Source organism: Perna viridis, chromosome 9 (assembly GCF_037379345.1).
Source record: "Perna viridis isolate PV_CMFRI_1.1 ecotype Kerala chromosome 9, ASM3737934v1, whole genome shotgun sequence".
Taxonomy (NCBI): Eukaryota; Metazoa; Mollusca; class Bivalvia; order Mytilida; family Mytilidae; genus Perna; species Perna viridis.
In genome coordinates this window covers 34060470-34077431 of record NC_142453.1, presented here as the reverse complement: position 1 = coordinate 34077431, position 16962 = coordinate 34060470, and the positions used below count along the sequence as shown (strand labels likewise).

At 32.2% G+C, this 16962-nt stretch overlaps 1 protein-coding gene across 4 annotated transcripts in view; it reads left to right on the top strand.

Moving 5' to 3' along the window:
• Nucleotides 1–16156, top strand: part of LOC148607928 (rab GTPase-binding effector protein 1-like) — a 32187-nt gene extending 16031 nt beyond the window's left edge. For 2 of the 4 annotated variants that reach the window (XM_088544270.1, XM_088544268.1), the window contains 13 exons: nucleotides 1018–1049; nucleotides 2977–3271; nucleotides 3680–3804; nucleotides 5063–5284; nucleotides 6385–6483; nucleotides 7420–7458; nucleotides 7751–7852; nucleotides 9819–10008; nucleotides 10680–10846; nucleotides 11610–11726; nucleotides 13353–13463; nucleotides 13854–13868; nucleotides 14442–14759. In XM_088544270.1, the coding sequence (XP_088400396.1) occupies nucleotides 1018–1049; nucleotides 2977–3271; nucleotides 3680–3804; nucleotides 5063–5284; nucleotides 6385–6483; nucleotides 7420–7458; nucleotides 7751–7852; nucleotides 9819–10008; nucleotides 10680–10846; nucleotides 11610–11726; nucleotides 13353–13463; nucleotides 13854–13868; nucleotides 14442–14609 (1682 nt within the window). In that variant the 3' untranslated portion in view covers nucleotides 14610–14759. Of the gene's footprint in view, nucleotides 1–1017; nucleotides 1050–2976; nucleotides 3272–3679; nucleotides 3805–5062; nucleotides 5285–6384; nucleotides 6484–7419; nucleotides 7459–7750; nucleotides 7853–9818; nucleotides 10009–10679; nucleotides 10847–11609; nucleotides 11727–13352; nucleotides 13464–13853; nucleotides 13869–14441 lie in introns of all 4 variants that reach the window. The other 2 variants (XM_088544271.1, XM_088544269.1) reach the window with 2 other exon arrangements.
• Nucleotides 16157–16962: the final 806 nt, after the last annotated feature.

The window sequence follows — 16962 nt, the reverse complement described above, 5'->3', positions numbered from 1 at the left end:
AAATACAGGGAGATGAGCAACTTCCTAAATAAATGCAAAGTATTTGTACTTTCATGGATATCAATTAAAAAAGGAAACTGACATTTGTTTAGTTTGTTTCAGTTGAAATTTTTGCAGACAAATCATTTTTTGTACACTTTGGTGTATCAAGAAACTAGCAACAGCTCAATGGTAATACACCATGAAAAATTTAATGTTTATAGATGTAATGATGTAAGGAATGCTTTTGGTTCAAACTTTTGTTGTGTGTGTTTCGTGTAACTCATTGCATGCAATGATAATAATTTTGACTTTGATGGGACAAATACAGTATTTCTGTCTGCAAAAGTGAGATAAGATCATCAAACATTTTCAAGTTTTAAACCAATCATTGTTACAATTAAGAAATAATAAATATGTCATCTGAAGGGGAGTATACTTGATATTTGACGTTTTAACCCTGCTTTACAAAATATTTAGCTATACGGCTTGATTGCTGTACTCACTCAATGAAAAACATAAAATTCTGTCTTCTGGGTTGGTATATTCATGTATCAGTTAATATCCAGATATCCATCACAAATTTTGAAATAATGAAAAATACTGTGGAATTTGTTCTGAGAACCATTCATGTCAAGAATGACAGAAACACTATAACTCTCTGTTTAAGGCTTTTTTTATACGTGGGGAGAACCAATAATTATAATTTGGTTTTTTTATACTAATAATTTGATATGTATATTATTGATATGTTTCTAATACAAGGATAATGAAGGATCAAGACATTGAATATTATTTGACTGTGTCAGAAATAAAGGCTTAAATTTATGCCAAAAACTAACTAATGCCAAAAACTAACTAATGCCAAGCAAAATTATGCTGTATGAAAGTTTAGATAGAATAAGACAGAATAAACTTCTGAATTACTGGTGGTCAAAAGCTTTCAATTTTTTATTAACAAATAAGAATTACTGAATAATAGACTTATCATGGGAAATAGACTAACAAACTTAAATTAAATATATATTTTAATTGCAGATGCTTTAAAGAAAACAGAGGAAGCTTCAGAGGTGTGTACTTTTGGTGGTAGCATTTATGTCGTAAGGTTTTTAGCTACATCAGAATTAAAAAGCTTTATACTGATGCATTTTTAACTCACCTGGCCGAAGGCCATGTAAGCTATTGCCATCACTTGGCATCCATCGTCATCGTCATCGTCCGTCGTCGTTAACAATTTTAAAAAAATCTTCTCCTCTGAAACTACTTGACCAATTGGAACTGAACTTGGTATGATTGTTCCTTGGGGTATCTGGCATAGAACTGATGGGAATTGTGGGGATTTTTGATCCATCAAAAAACATGGTTGCCATTACTAAAAATAGAACATAGGATCAGACAGTAGTTTTTCGCATGTATCTCCAAAACCGTTAGGTTTAGCTAAATCCTGACAGGAGTAAAAGTGTTCAGCATGATGAAATCTATCTGTGGTCAAATTTACCTTTTATTCCATAAACATTGAGCCATTTTGGAGTTATTGCCCTTTTTGTTTTCTGCTATTTTTAGTTTTATATATTTCAAAAATCTTCTCCTCTGACACTACATGACCAACTGGAACTAAACTTGGTATGAATGTTTTTTAGGGTATCCTGCATAGGACTGGTGTGGGGATTTTTGATCCGTCGAAAAGCATGGCCACCATTACTAAAAATAGAACCTAGGGGTTAGACAATAGTTTTTCACATATCTCCAAAACCATTAGGTTTAGCCAAATTCTGACGTTGGGTAATAGTGTTCAGCATGATGAGATCTATCTGTTGTCAAATTTTTGTTCTAATCTGTTGAGCCATGTTGGAGTTATTGCCCTTTTCAATGTCTTTTGCCATTTTTAATGTTATTTCTTTCAAAAATCTTCTCCTCTGACACTACTTAACCAATTGAAACCAAACTTGGTATGAATGTTCCTTGGAATATCATGCATATTACTGAAATGGCGATTATCAATCCGTCAAAAAATATGGCTGCCATTACTAAAAATAGAACAAAAGGGTCAGACAATAGTTTTTTGCATATTTTATCTTCAAAACTGTTAGGTTTAGCCAAATTCTTTCAGTTGCTGAAATGATCCTTATTGGAAGGTCTAAAAAAGTCTTAAGGGATAAAAGTTGTCAGATGAATCCTTGCAAGAGTTATTGCCCTTGAATGGTGAAAAATTACCAGGTGAGCAATTCAGACACCTGTTTAGATTTTTTAGGATGCTATTTATGTGAATCTTCACAAAGTTCACTATGAATTTTGTATAAATACAAAGACAGTTGATGTGAGATCTGTTTGGTGCTGATGAGATAATCAAATTCTATGGTGTGTGGCATTTCAGTGGTAGTTAACAGCACATTATCATGATTACTGCAACTCCAGGGACCAAGATTTGAAATTAATCAAAAGAATATGTTCCAAAGATAAAGATTAGACAGGAAAAAAAGACATACACAACAAAGTTCTCGAAATAACCGAAATAACACATACATAGCAACAAAAGCATATGAGCAACCCAGACTCAACTAAAGACTGGGAACATGGTCTAGGTGCACCGGTAGGGTAAGTGGCCTCTGCTTTACTAGAAACACCTGTTAAGTTGCTTAGAAAATGTCATGTCCAGGGTATATGAAAGATGGAAAGAAAACTATGACATTGTGAACAAATCAGTTCTCATGGTGCAGATGAATACACCATCTATTCTGCTACCATTAAAAGTCATATATTACTAGTATGAGTGAACATGAGATCACCTTAATATGTGGTGAAGGAAACATTTCCAACAAATAACAACAGTCTTATAATTCAGGTTATAATATATCATTAGAGGGTACAGTCCAGCTTTTATCACCAAATTGTAGTCACTATTTCAAGAACCAAGAATTTATTTTTATTGTTTTATTTTTTATTTTTCAGATGCCAAGGACATGTAACTAGAACTAAATTTCAATTTTATATTTACAGAAATTCAAGACAGTGGAAGCAAAAATGCAGGAAAAATTAAAACAGAAATCTCAGAAAGATAGAGACACTGTGATTACAAATTCTTCAGAACATTCAATAGACTTAAGCAATGAGACGTTAACTGATGATGAGAAATCATTATTAGATGTTTCAAGTTTACCAGAGGGAGATTCATTCTTAGATAGTCGTGTATTAGGGCCTGAAGAGGAACTTGATGGATTACGTGTTCAAATTAGTCCTGAAAAAGTCCTTAATTTACCGTATCTTTCACAAGCACAGACCAAAGCTCTTACAGGTATTGTTAGATAGTACATGTTTTATTTAGAAAGATTTTGAGCAAGTGAGAACTTATGTAAAGTATATATATAATTAGATATTCATAATTTTCATTAAATTATAGTTTGTAGATTAGGAACATGAGTATCCTTCAGTGGTACTACTTTTGCAAATATTTATTGAAACAGAAAATCTTTGTGCGATGAATATTAGAGATGATTAAATCATGAAACAAGACATTGCCATACACATATGAAATCATTTGACATCAAATTTCAATAATAGCATGTTTTCTTTGAGAAGTTAATCTTGCATTATTGAATTTAGAAAAATCATCAAAATATTAATTTAGTAAAGTTGAAGACACTTCAGAATGAGATATTGCATTTCATTTTCTCATTTCCAAACATTTTTTTTTTTTTTTCAGATCCCACACCTGACCTACAGTTAAGACAGACATTACTAGCATCTGCCAAAAGTAAAGTAGATAGAATCTCAGTAGATGGTAAGAGGATGGTAGGACAGAAAGAATGGGATCTCTTACAACAACAGGTTTGTTCTTACTTCATTTGGGAGCTTGAAGTTGCAGTCTTATTACATATTGGTCAGGTTTTAAGCACTGTAATCTTGTAAAACAGAGGCAAGGCAAAATTGAAGAATAACGAATCTTTCTCAGAAATTTGACAATGAGGGCACATAGTTTATGGTTTATTGAATATGAATTGATTGTTCATTTGTCTTAGTAATGTCAGAGAATGCAGAAAAGAAACTTCAATTTTACAATTGAATGATGGGGAAAGTGAGTTATCTCCCTTCAATGGTGAAATTGCAGTGAATTTCAAATAATGTATGCCTCGAAGTACTGACACTTAATAATGAAATGAATGCCATTTCTGCATTTCAGATAACGTTTAGAATTAGATTTCATGGAAACACTTGTGTTCTCTTTTCCACTATACCCACTGCCGGATTCTCACAGAAAATATCACTTTAGTACTTTTGTCTCTAACCTTTTTCATACTGTTGATAGTTTTATTATTCAGTTATGGAACTGATTCTGTTATTTCTCTGTCAATTACCATAGTTTCAATACCTTCTTTTTGTTGTTTCTTATATGGAGCACCTTAATGTTTTAATCAACTTAAGGCCATTCAAATTTAATTTATTGATTTTTAGGCTTTTAATGTGAATGTATATATAAATTTTTTCAAATGATAAGGGTGGTGTTACAGCATGTACATTTAAGGGTAAGACCACCTTTGCATTAAGTTAGTCTCTTACCATAAATCATACCCACATAAACAAAAATAAATAACCTTTATTGCAAAATGAGCTTTTATAAAATGCTCAAGGCTATGCAGAATTCAAAATCTTTAGAATATTAGTTGGATAGCCGTCATGGAGAACTCTTCTATCTGAAGGAAGATCATAGTCAGACTTTATTGATTTTCACCAATAGCTTCCGATTAGCTCATGACGTCACTAAGTCGGTTTGGTACCGATACAAGTACTGCAAATAATATATAAACAACGAATATTCCGTAAATATTTCTTCAATCCTGTTTATCCAATCACACAAAACATGATTAGTTTCGATATTTATGACTTGCACAATAACATAGTCTTCTCCTTCAACACAGCTTTAAAAATATGAAAGGTGCTTCCCCAGTATTTTGCTTGTATTTTTGTATATGACAAGAAAATGGCTGAAGAAGTCCTTAAAAATCAATGAATGGTCTTGGAACCAAGAAATTATTTTTCATTTTCCAATACTGCATTTCTTTTTATCAATTTCAACTTGTTTTTGTAGTTGAAAGAAGCCAGAGAGAAGCTTGGCAAACCTTGTGATATGTGTAACAACTATGAAGCCCAGTTACAGAATATACAGGATGACCTTAAAAAGGAGCAAGTTAGAGCAAAAAACTTTGAGAGGAACCTTAATAGTGAGATACAAACCACAGAGAGCCAACAGAAATATATTACTGAGTTGGAGGATAGTCTAAAGAAAAATGTGTCTGAATCAGAAGAGCAGGTTTGTGGCTTACATGTATTTAGATATGGTTATAGTAGTACCAGTCTTAAAGGGAACCTGTATAAGCATTATAAGCTAACTGCTGTCTATAATTATGCCTCTATACAGCTAAGCTATGTGTATAATGATTCATTTATAAGCTATTCACTGTCTTTTATGACTCCTCTACACAGCCAATCACTGTCTATAAGGGATCCTGTGAAATATCTGATTAAGGAAGAAACCATCATGTGCAAAATATCTTTAAAATTGAATCCAGCTCATAAGTTGTATATTTTTTCTTCCCTTTAGTTGTCTCTGTTGACAAGTTTGACTGGGTCTATAGGATTAAAAAAAATCTTTGAATATGAATGTCCTTATATTGTAACCTAACATCACATTTTAAACCACTTTTATTAGACTATTCTATGAAAGCCTCTCTGTGCAGCAGGACTATTTTGAACCTTTCTGTGCAGTAGGACTATATTGAGCCTTTCTGTGCAGCAGGACTATGTTGAGCTTTTCTGTGCTGCAGGACTATGTTGAGCCTTTCTGTGGAGCAGGACTATATTGAGCCTTTCTATGCATTTCTGCGCTGCAGGACTATCTTGAGCCTTTCTGCCCAGCAGGACTATCTTGAGCCTTTCTGCCCAGCAGGAGTATGTTGAGCCTTTCTGCACAGCAGGACTATATTGAGCCTTTCTGCACAGCAGGACTATGTCGAGCTTTTCTGTGCAGCAGGACTATATTGAGCCTTTCTGTGCAGCAGGACTATGTTGAGCCCTTCTTTGCAGCAGGACTCTATTGAATTTTTCTGTGCAGCAGGACTATATTTAGTTTTTTTGTGTAGCAGGACTATATTAAGCTTTTCTGTGCAGCAGGACTATATTGAGCTTTTCTGAATTTTTCTGTGCAGCAGGACTATATTGAGCCTTACTGTGCAGCAGGACTATATTGAATTTCTGAAAGAACAGACTTCTATAAAATTTATCTTATTTTTGAAAAAAATATTATTTTAGGCACCAGTAAGAACTGTCTGCTATAGGGTAATTATCACAGCACAAAAAGAAAATCATGCAAAAATGATTATATATACATGTACTTGTACTTGTATTTTTTAGATTTCCAGTTTGTTGAACAAGCTGAAGGACTGTGAGAAATACATTGAGGAGCTTAAACAACAGTTTACACAGTCCCAAGTAGACCTTAGGGACCAACTGGTAGGTTTTAAACAGTCCCAAGTAGATCTCAGGGACCAATTAACTGGTAGGTTTTAAACAATCCCAAGTAGACCTTAAGGACCAACTGGTAGGTTTTAAACAGTCCCATGTAGACCTTAGGGACCAACTGGTAGGTTTTGAACAGTCCCAAGTAGACCTCAGGGACCAATTAACTGGTAGGTTTTAAACAATCCCAAGTAGACTTTTGGGTCCAAGGGTCCAGAAACAGGCAAAAATGCCAGTCACTGACCGACGACCATTTTGCAAAAGACCGACAACCATTTTCCAATATCCGACATAAAAAAATTGCCAACCCTATAAATTACAGTCTGCATGGCTTTATTAATTTATAAATATCCTGTCTACCAGCCTCCTAATTATACCCCACACAACGAAGTTGCGAAGGGTATAATGTTTTTGACCCGTCCGTCTGTCCATCTTCAGTTTTCCAGACTTTTTTACTGATTTCCCATTCTTTGTTGGTGTTGTAAGTTCATGGTTGTTTATGTGGAATGTTAGAAATGGCCGTTTTGAAATTTTGAAAATTGTTAGAAAAAGTTATTTCAAAATTTCCTTCCAAATAGCACTATCAGAACTTCTATTAATCATGTAAAGTTTCTCCTTACATATTACAATAGCCTACAAACATTTTAAAGCTTTGTTATTCCTCCAAAGTAAATATGCCCCATAAAACATTTCGTCTGCTCAAACTACAGAATTTAACTATATAGAAAATGATTTGAAATTAAGTATGCAGCATAAAATATGGATATGTGAATGTGACTTTATTCTGAGTCTTACATTTATATCATATGCTTATATTTAATTGTGAGAAACCAGATTAATTAATGTTCTTGTTAACTTTTCTTCTTATTTTCTCTTATTCAGTTGGTCTTCCAATATGCCTAGTGATATAGTCTTTGTCTATTTTTGCAGCAAGTACTGACTGGTTCTCGAGAGGAAGTACAAAAAGAGGTATGGATTATCTTGTTTCTAAATAATCTGATTTGATACAAATTTGGAATTTTTGGATTGTCTCAAATCGTTCTTTAATCAATCAGCTGGGTTGAAATTTTGAAATAAGAGAAAATTCTCAATTTGATTTTTTTTTTACTGATCCCTGAATTCTTTATTTGTATCTTTTCTGATACTCTGAATGTAGCATGACAAGTATTAAGCCAGCCATAGATAAATGTATAAAATAACAGATCAGTACATCTTCGTACTACGTTTTCTGGTTTCCACAGCTGTATTTTATATTTTCCAGTTGTCAAGGTTACAGAAAGAAAATGACTCTCTAGTAGGAAAACATTCAAAGTATGCCCAACAATTACAAAACGAAGATATTAATCTGCCGGATAAAATGGAGGTTAGTACTTGCTTTTACAATCTTAACTTTATTTTTAATCAAGTAAACAGTTTTAAATGAATTGGCTGAGATCATGTATAATAGCAGGAACCTTTGTCAGAATGTGAACATATTGTTTTTACTTCTCCTTCTTTTCATTTGATCACTATTTGCAGATGTGCATAAACTATATAAAATTTCAAACATTGCCCCCCTTTGAATTTGTATAAATTTTGTAATGGTTTAGGAAAAAATGTAGAAAGTGCATACTTGGTTTTAAAATAGATCACTATACCAGCTTTCAATTGTCCTAATTGAAAATTTTAATAAGCTGTAATTTCAAGATGGCCATTGCTTGAAAAAAAAATATAAAATTTTATGGTGGCATAGAAATTGATTTTAGAATAATCAAAGGAACCAAGACTCTCTAGTAGCTACGGGTGAGTTAGGGTTATATCTGTTGCATGGAAATTAAATCTAGTTTAATATGTGTTTCATTGACTGTTAAACGCTTCTTGATAATGAAGTCAGTATGATACTTATTTCTATGGGGATATTTTTTAAAACCTTCCCAATTATAACATTGTTGGTGTTCTATACGATGCCAGAGATTCTCCAGAAATAGTCTTTTTTCCATGTATTGTTTTGTTTCTATTATTTTACAGTGAGCTTTGTTTTTATAGCTTAAATGACCAGATGATTTCTGTTTTAAAACTGGTTGTTCAAGTCAGAGTTTTACAGTTAAAATAGTTTTACTGTTTATTTCAAATTTTAACAATATTTAAATTTCTATTTTGATTTTTTTTGTTTGGTTAGCTTTGTACAAACAGGTCTAGTTTAAGCATTAGAAACCTTGAATTCTTTATTTTTGAAACATTATAAATCATTAGAATTTGTTCTTATTGCTCCCTTGTATTTCATCTAGAATGATAAAGTAAGTATCCTTCCTATTGTGTATATCAACACTTCATATTCCTCTACATTATTCCTTTCAACAACCCCCATATTCTGGTATCATGAACCAGATTCATTTGAAAATTTCAAGTTGAAGATTTCCTCAAACCCTCGTCAGCTGAAATTTTGACCAATCAGATTGCTTGATTTTGAAGGTTTGAGGAAAATCTCCATTTGAGAATTTTTTTCATGAAACCAGGCCAAGAAACTTTTTAAAATATTCCATTATTACTGGTACATGTACTCAAATTGTAAAGCTGAACACTGCACTTACAATTTACCCAAGGGAAAGTACACAAGCAATGCACATTGCTTTATGCCTAAATACATCATATAAAAAATACAGAAGAATTCATCAAAAGGCTAACTTCAATTATCTTACTTTTTACAGCCGTTCTAAGGAGAAAATTAGTGGCAATAGACTATTGATTACAAGTCTGTCATTTAAAACATGTCAGAACCAAATCATGAATAAAATTGAGATGTGATTGTAGTGATGGCCTCTGTCAATAATAAAATTTAGATGTGATTGTAGTGATGGCCTCTGTCAATATCTACAAAACTGTTTATTGGGGATGTCAGTATTTTGTATGGCAAGCCAAAGTGGACAAAAATTAGTATTTTCTTATATTACAAAATATTGATTTTTCTCCACTTTGGCTTGCCATAATTTTGAATTACATCAAACAACACTATTTTCAAATTTTCTTTAACTAAGGCAATTGCCAATATTTTATATTTTCACTACATTATGATTTTTTAAAATTATTCTTTCTGACTTTTCTCTTCTTATTCTGCTAGAGTGAGATTGGACATAATTCTTAGAAACTTAAGCTTTACATTAATATTGATGTCTTGGACAAAATAGCAATAAACAGATTGAACCATCATTGATTGCTTTTCTTGCTTTTGCTATGCCAGCTCAAATGAGTTAATTGTCATTTTATCAATATTAATCAAATAGCATCACAGCCTGTAAGAAGTATCAGACAGGACAAATTTTTGAAAAAGCCATATCCTCTTTCTCTAACAGGAAATGCAGTTGTTACTTCTGAAATATCGTGAAGAGATAATAAAGGCCAAGGTTGCTAAGGAACATACAGAGGAAACACTGAGAAGTGAGATCTTATTCCTTAAGGACCAGATTCATGCTGAACAGCAGGAGAAAAATAACATAGAGGAGTCCCTGTCACAGGAGTTATCTACTGTACAGGAAAAACTGGGTATATAGAACATACACAGGCAAATGTGCCACATATGATAATATGGGCTTGAAAACATATGATAATCATATGTTGTGAAAAAACATGTGGTTGTCATATGATAACCATGCGATTAACATATGTTAACTGAAACATGATTATTATTTGGTGCTCGATTCATATGATAATCATATGATGCAAACCGTCTGATTCGTATGTGTGGCACATTTGCCTGTGTATTGTATTCTTTAACTCATTGGGCTAGAATCAAAGTATCTTTTTGTGAATGGGAAAATATCATGAAAATGTTATGATTTCTGTTGTTTCTTTCTTCAAATGATAAAATAAACTGAATTCATTTGAATGTATAATGGTATGTGCCTTGAAACAGAATTAGTATATTGTGTAATGTCTCAGTTTATTAAAAACTTATGACCAATCAAGTATGACATTTTATATTAATATCATCATTAAAAAGATACTCCTTTTTCAATTTTAAACAAAGTAATACAATAGACTACAAAATTTATTGTTGTACTAGGCTACTTTTCTTACTGATATGGAATTTTTAATGTGAACTCCCCGATAAAAGTACTCAAGTTTTTATTTTAGCGTTTTCTTAAATTTTTTCATTGCAGAAAGTCATGTGGTTCATGGAGGAGTATATTTATGTAATTAATTTCTCCTTGTAGTTGTGCAGGAGAGTTTGAAGTCTGAGTTGGAACGTGAATCATCAGTGAGAGCTGATTTGAGTAAGAAGTTAACAGATTCTGAACAGTCACTGAAGAGTATTCAAGCTAAATCAAAACAGTTAATCAATGCACTCCAACAGCAGGTAGCTGAACAGTCAGATATAAGGGTTAGTGTTCTAGAGGTTTAAAACATCTGTTATCAGGAATAATATTTCTAACACTAACTAAATGTAGAGTCACTTAAAATTTATTTGATTAATGATTGGCTGATACAAAAGTAAGAGTTTTGGTTGTACTGCATTCATCACTCGTGTACTGTCTATTTTCCAATTTCAAACATGCTTGTAATCAAATTTACATAAAGGATTTTAAATTTTATGATTGATCAAGCATGTATTATTTGCTGCATTAACTTAATCATGTAGATGAACAAAAACATGTAAACATGGTAGCTACTAGTATATCATTTTATTTTTTAACTTTATTTATGATATGAAATTGAGAACCAGTTAACGCTAATAGTGATGATGCCATAGGATGAACCTGTCTCAAACAGTGAAATCTGTGTAAACCTAGCCCAGAAAATTCTTAAAACCTGTCTAAATAGAACCAATTATTACCTGTCTAAACAGAACCAGTTATACCTGTCTAAACAGCACCAATTAAAACCTATCTAAACAAAACCAGTTATACCTGTCTAAACAGAAGCAATTATACCTGTCTAAACAGAACTAGTTATACCTGTCTAAACAGAACCAGTTATACCTGTCTAAACAGAACCGATTATAAGGTTCAAAATGGGTTCAATTTGAATAGGTTTCATTGTACAAACATTTGCAGTCTCAGATACTTGTCTTGAGAGCTAACACATGAATATGCAATATTGAAGCTATTACTTTATATTGCTCAATATTATGATGATTATTTCAGAGTAAATTAGAAAGTGAAGTACAGAAATACAAGAGTAAAGTACAGTCCTTACAGATAGATCTGGATAATAGTGAAGCTGTCCAGAGAGACTTTGTAAAACTATCTCAGTCACTTCAGGTAAAACATCAGTCACATGTCCATCATGTCACTACATAGATCTTGATAATAGTGAAACTGTCGAGAGAGACTTTGTGAAACTATCTCAGTCACTTCAGGTAATACATTAGTCTTACGTCTATCATGTGACTGAACATAGATCTTGGTGATAGTGAAGCTATCCAGAGAGACTTTGTAAAACTCTCAGTCACTTCAGGTAATACATTAGTCTTACGTCTATCATGTGACTGAACATAGATCTTGGTGATAGTGAAGCTATCCAGAGAGAATTTGTAAAACTCTCAGTCACTTCAGGTAATACATTAGTCTTACGTCTATCATGTGACTGAACATAGATCTTGGTGATAGTGAAGCTATCCAGAGAGAATTTGTAAAACTCTCAGTCACTTCAGGTAATACATTAGTCTTACGTCTATCATGTGACTGAACATAGATCTTGATAATAGTGAAGCTATCCAGAGAGACTTTGTAAAGCTGTTTCTGTCACTTCAAGCTATACATTAGTCACAAGTCTATCATATGACTGTACATAGATCTTGATAACATTCAAGCTGTCCAAACCAGAGAGACTTTGTAAAACTGTCTCAGTCACTTTAGGTAATACATTAGTCACATGTCTATCATGTGACTACATAGATCTTGATAACAGTGAAGCTGTCCAGAGAGACTTTGTAAAACTGCCTGAGTCACTTAAGGTAATACATTAGTCACATGTCACTGTCACTTCAAAACAGATAGCAGTCACATGTCTCCCATTTTATAGTTTGTTTTATTTAAAGAGCTCTGTCCATTACAGTGAAATTAAGAGTCAGTTGTTATTTTTTTATTATAAATGTTATATATGTATAATATTGAAGCTTACTTAATGCTCTTATTTGTATGACTAAACCATATCTAGCATTAACAATATTGTAGTGATGTAAGATCTTATCCTTATACATTGGCAGATTGTAGACTATTGTACCAAACTTCCATATTTTTCTTACAATTTCATGGTAAGAATTGAAAATTCTATGGTGCACTGCATTCTGGAAGATGAACTTTGTGTGGCCTCCTATTTGAATATTTTTGAGTCTGCCTGCATAAATCAAGTTTTATAATGAATGTTCACTTCTCCTCACTTTAAAGTGACAATTTCCACTTCATGGGTTGCAAATTGAGGATGTACGCAACCAATCAAAAGTTCATTTTCATACTGTTAAAAATTCCAAAATGTAAACGAACTTGATGTTTGAACATGGCTAACTCTTGAAGAATTTGTTTGCAACATTTGCCTAAGAAAAAAGAAAAAGTATATTTAGCCACACTATTTGGTAAAGGATCAATTAGCTGGGGTTTTGGGAGTTATCCCATACACAGACAACATTTTATGTGCATATCTTGGTTACCAGTGTTTTAATTAGATGAGCAAGCTTCCTAAACTTGACCACAATGTCAGGGTTTCGTGGGACACAAGTTGACACAATGGCACTGATGTTGCAATGATGATGTATGACATAATGTTTTGGTATATCAGGCTACATATGCATAACAATTTTAACAATTTCTGTAAGTAATTACAACTTGTACATGCAATTTAGGTTTAAAGGACTATTATTTATCTATACCATTCACTTGTCATCCTAGATTCAATTAGAGAAGATACGACAGGCCGAGACTGAGGTACGATGGCAGCATGAAGAAGATATTGATGATTGTAACAACTGTAAACAACAATTTTCTGTCACAAAGAGAAAGGTACAAGTGTCTGTTTGTTCTATTTCCATAATGGTGGTTTGTTTAGGAGTTATCGTACAATGTATTTCAATCAAAAAAATATGATGCCATTATTGTAAGGTATCGCTGTAAATTCAGAAATTTGTATAATTATTACCTTTAATTTTAACTAGCAAAGATGTTGAAAAATAATGTAACTGTTTTGAATATGTTTAGAAAATTTCAATTTAAAATGCTTTTCAAGTTGCACAATAATCGAAATTTTGATAAGAAATTGACTTGTACGTGTGTATATTTTTACGTGTGCATATATATTCATGTATATGCTATTTTTTTCTGTTGTTAATGTTCTTTTTTTCTTCATTTAAAACATTGAACATACCCTAATACAAATAAATATCCTATTTCTAGAATGCCAATAACAAAGTAAGTTAACCCTTCTATTCCGTGCCCTAAATTTTCTCCTCTCCTTTCGTCCCTTTGAACATTATATTCTAGATTTTTCTGTATTAAATGGTGGTTGATACTTAATGTTTTCTCTGGGAGGTTAATGGTGTTTCCTCACTTTTTAACCATCAAATACACCTCTAATATGCTGATTGTAAACGTAATAACATTTGATTGCACTAGTGAATTTGACTAGCTGTTTGATATAGTTTAATGTATTAATGTATTTGTATGAAACATTCAATTTGTAGTACATTTACAATAATTAATACGTGTATTTAAAAAAAAATTACATCAAGCTAACTTTTTTTCAGGATCATATTACCTTAATTCTTAGTTTAGATTAGATATATTTTTTTTATTTGCATCCAAAAAGGATGAGCATGCTTTTTGTATAAAAAGCTAATAAGAATTTTTTTTTATTAAAAAAAAAAAAAAAAATTGCAACATTTGTAAACTGTAATTCTTTCTTGGGTTTAGCAATTAAATACTGTGCAAATGATCAAGCATGTTTTGGTTGTAAATAATTCATTTTTTGGTATCTCATTTCAGCACCACTGCCGTCATTGTGGGAAAGTTTTCTGCAGTGATTGTATATCAAAGACTGTGAATAGTGGCCCAAACTCTCGGCCGTCAAAAGTGTGTGATATTTGTCATACTATATTAGTACGAGACGCTTTGCCATATTTTAGCTCGGAGCCACCGAGTACACCAAGCTGATTGCATTGTTGTTGAAAATTTATTTATTGTTAAGTTGTGTATATTTATTCGGCCATGAAAATCAAGTTCTCTTGTTTGCAGATAGAATTAAATTGAGATGTACCATATTGTTACTACTAATCTATTCTCCCTTTTTTCTCTTAGAGTATTAACAACACCATAAAATGTCTTTCATGACCTCTCTATCATGTTTGTGATCTGAGAACAGGAGAATTTGATTGGCCTGATTTGTTATTTTAGTACTAAATGATAGGACATATTAAATATTCTGTCATTTTCCTGGCCGAGATTATTTCATGTATTTCTTGTACTTGCCGTCTTCTGATTTCTTTTGGTGTTATTGTATTACATTTCTAAGGGGATTGTACCTATTGTTTTAGAGGCAGTTGTGTATGTTTTCTAACCATCTATAGTTTATATGCAGCTACTGTAAACATCGCTGATAATGACGGGTTTTGTCGAGCGAACATATTTGTGGGTGTCAATCATCAAGTTTTCTTTAAATGATTAGTTTATTGTGTTTATATCAATTTCATGGATACAATAGAAAAAATCTGTACACCGTGAAAACAAATACCTTTACAGTGTAAAACTTACTTTGTTGTGAAAAAATACAAGTGTACAATGTATGATCCCAAGTTCAAGTATTGTATTTATTCTGTTATTACAACCTAGTCCTAATATAAGAAATAGACTATGCTACAATTGACTTTCTGTCTGTCTGTCTAATTTTTCTGATGTTCATCTGTAAATAATTGTTTGTGGCATTTTTGTTAGCTTCAACCAGATAAAAGTATTCTTATTTATTAGGCAGGTTGTTCATCTGTTTTCAGTCTTGCCCAAAAATTGCTGCTTTTTTTTTGATACAGTTGATTAAATTTAAAATGTTATGAGGTATGTTTAGCATGACATCACAGGTAATCTCTTTTTTCAATGATCTAATTGATATAATTTGAGAAATGATTAAAAAAAGTTAGGTCAGAGAGGGTTGAAGAAAGTGGGCTATGAAATCCAAATGTTTAAGATTTTAAAAACAATAAGTGTTTAGTGTGGTATTTTGTACGAAGCAAAGACATTTTGTCTATGAATGGTTTTAGATAGTATCCACTTTAGGAAGGGCAGTACTATATTTTTTTTGTTTCTTGTCTGTCTGTCTGTTCAAATTTATAACTTGTACTATTATTTAAGAATTGCGTTATTATCACTAAAATGTACTGTCCTGATGTATTTTAAAATTTACTGACAACAATTAATTTCCTGATTGTTTATCAATCAACATTTGATATAAGAATAGTGCTACCAGAAACATCATAAAATAACTTTAAGTTTTAAAGATGTCAGTATTGTTTTTGTGCAGAGTTGTTCTGTTATGAACATGTGACCAACAAGACTTCCTAGATTTCTAGTCATGTGTTTATTGATGTTATAGGCATATTTTTTTTCACCAGCACGAGGTATAATAAATCTAACTTCTCAATCATATTTGCTAGGTTTGCTGGCATATAGTTTGATCTTACATTTGTTGTGATTAAAGACTACAAAATATGTACTAAACAATCCTTTTTGCAATTAACTTCAAATTATTTAACTTTCATATTCTGTTGTCAGCTTATTAATATTTATGGCTGTTCTTGGTAATCTTTGGAAAATCACCAGTCTCAAAGGCAACTATCATTCAAAGGTAACTATCATTCAAAGGTAACTATAACATTCCCAGAACTAAAACTTTGTTGTGCTAGGTATAACAGCATAGTCCCACTAAACAGCAATTTGTCATTGGACAGCAACCAAAATCGGTTATGCCAATCACGCCCTATTTATATAAAACCACATACCAAATTTGAAATCTGTTTTTCCATTGGGAGTATGGATAATCACATTGAATATTGAATGGATGGAAAGGTGTTTCCAATAAATAACCCAAATCATTTAGTCAGGTTTGACAGTGCTACAGATGAACAAAACACAAGCTTGCCAAAGTCTTCCCAGTACTTAACCTTCCTGTATTTATAAGTACCATCAATAGCAGCCTCTTTTAAATTAAGTGGGTAATACTTCATACATGTAATATGATAGGTGTTGCTTTTACTCTCCTTAATTTGGGCAACGGTTTTTTAATGGGTCGGCAAGTATTTTAGTTAAAATTGTAATTATTTCCTTATTATAAAAGGACCAAAAAACTACCGTATGTCAATGAAAAATTCCCTATTTCACAAATTTTTTGATAAAAATTAAGAAATGCATAATAAAGGATGTAAAGTGTGGAAACTCTCCAGAATGTTTCAGGGTTATAATGGATATACTGACATTTTTATGTGTGTGTGTGTGCATCCTAGATATTGACTTGGGAAGA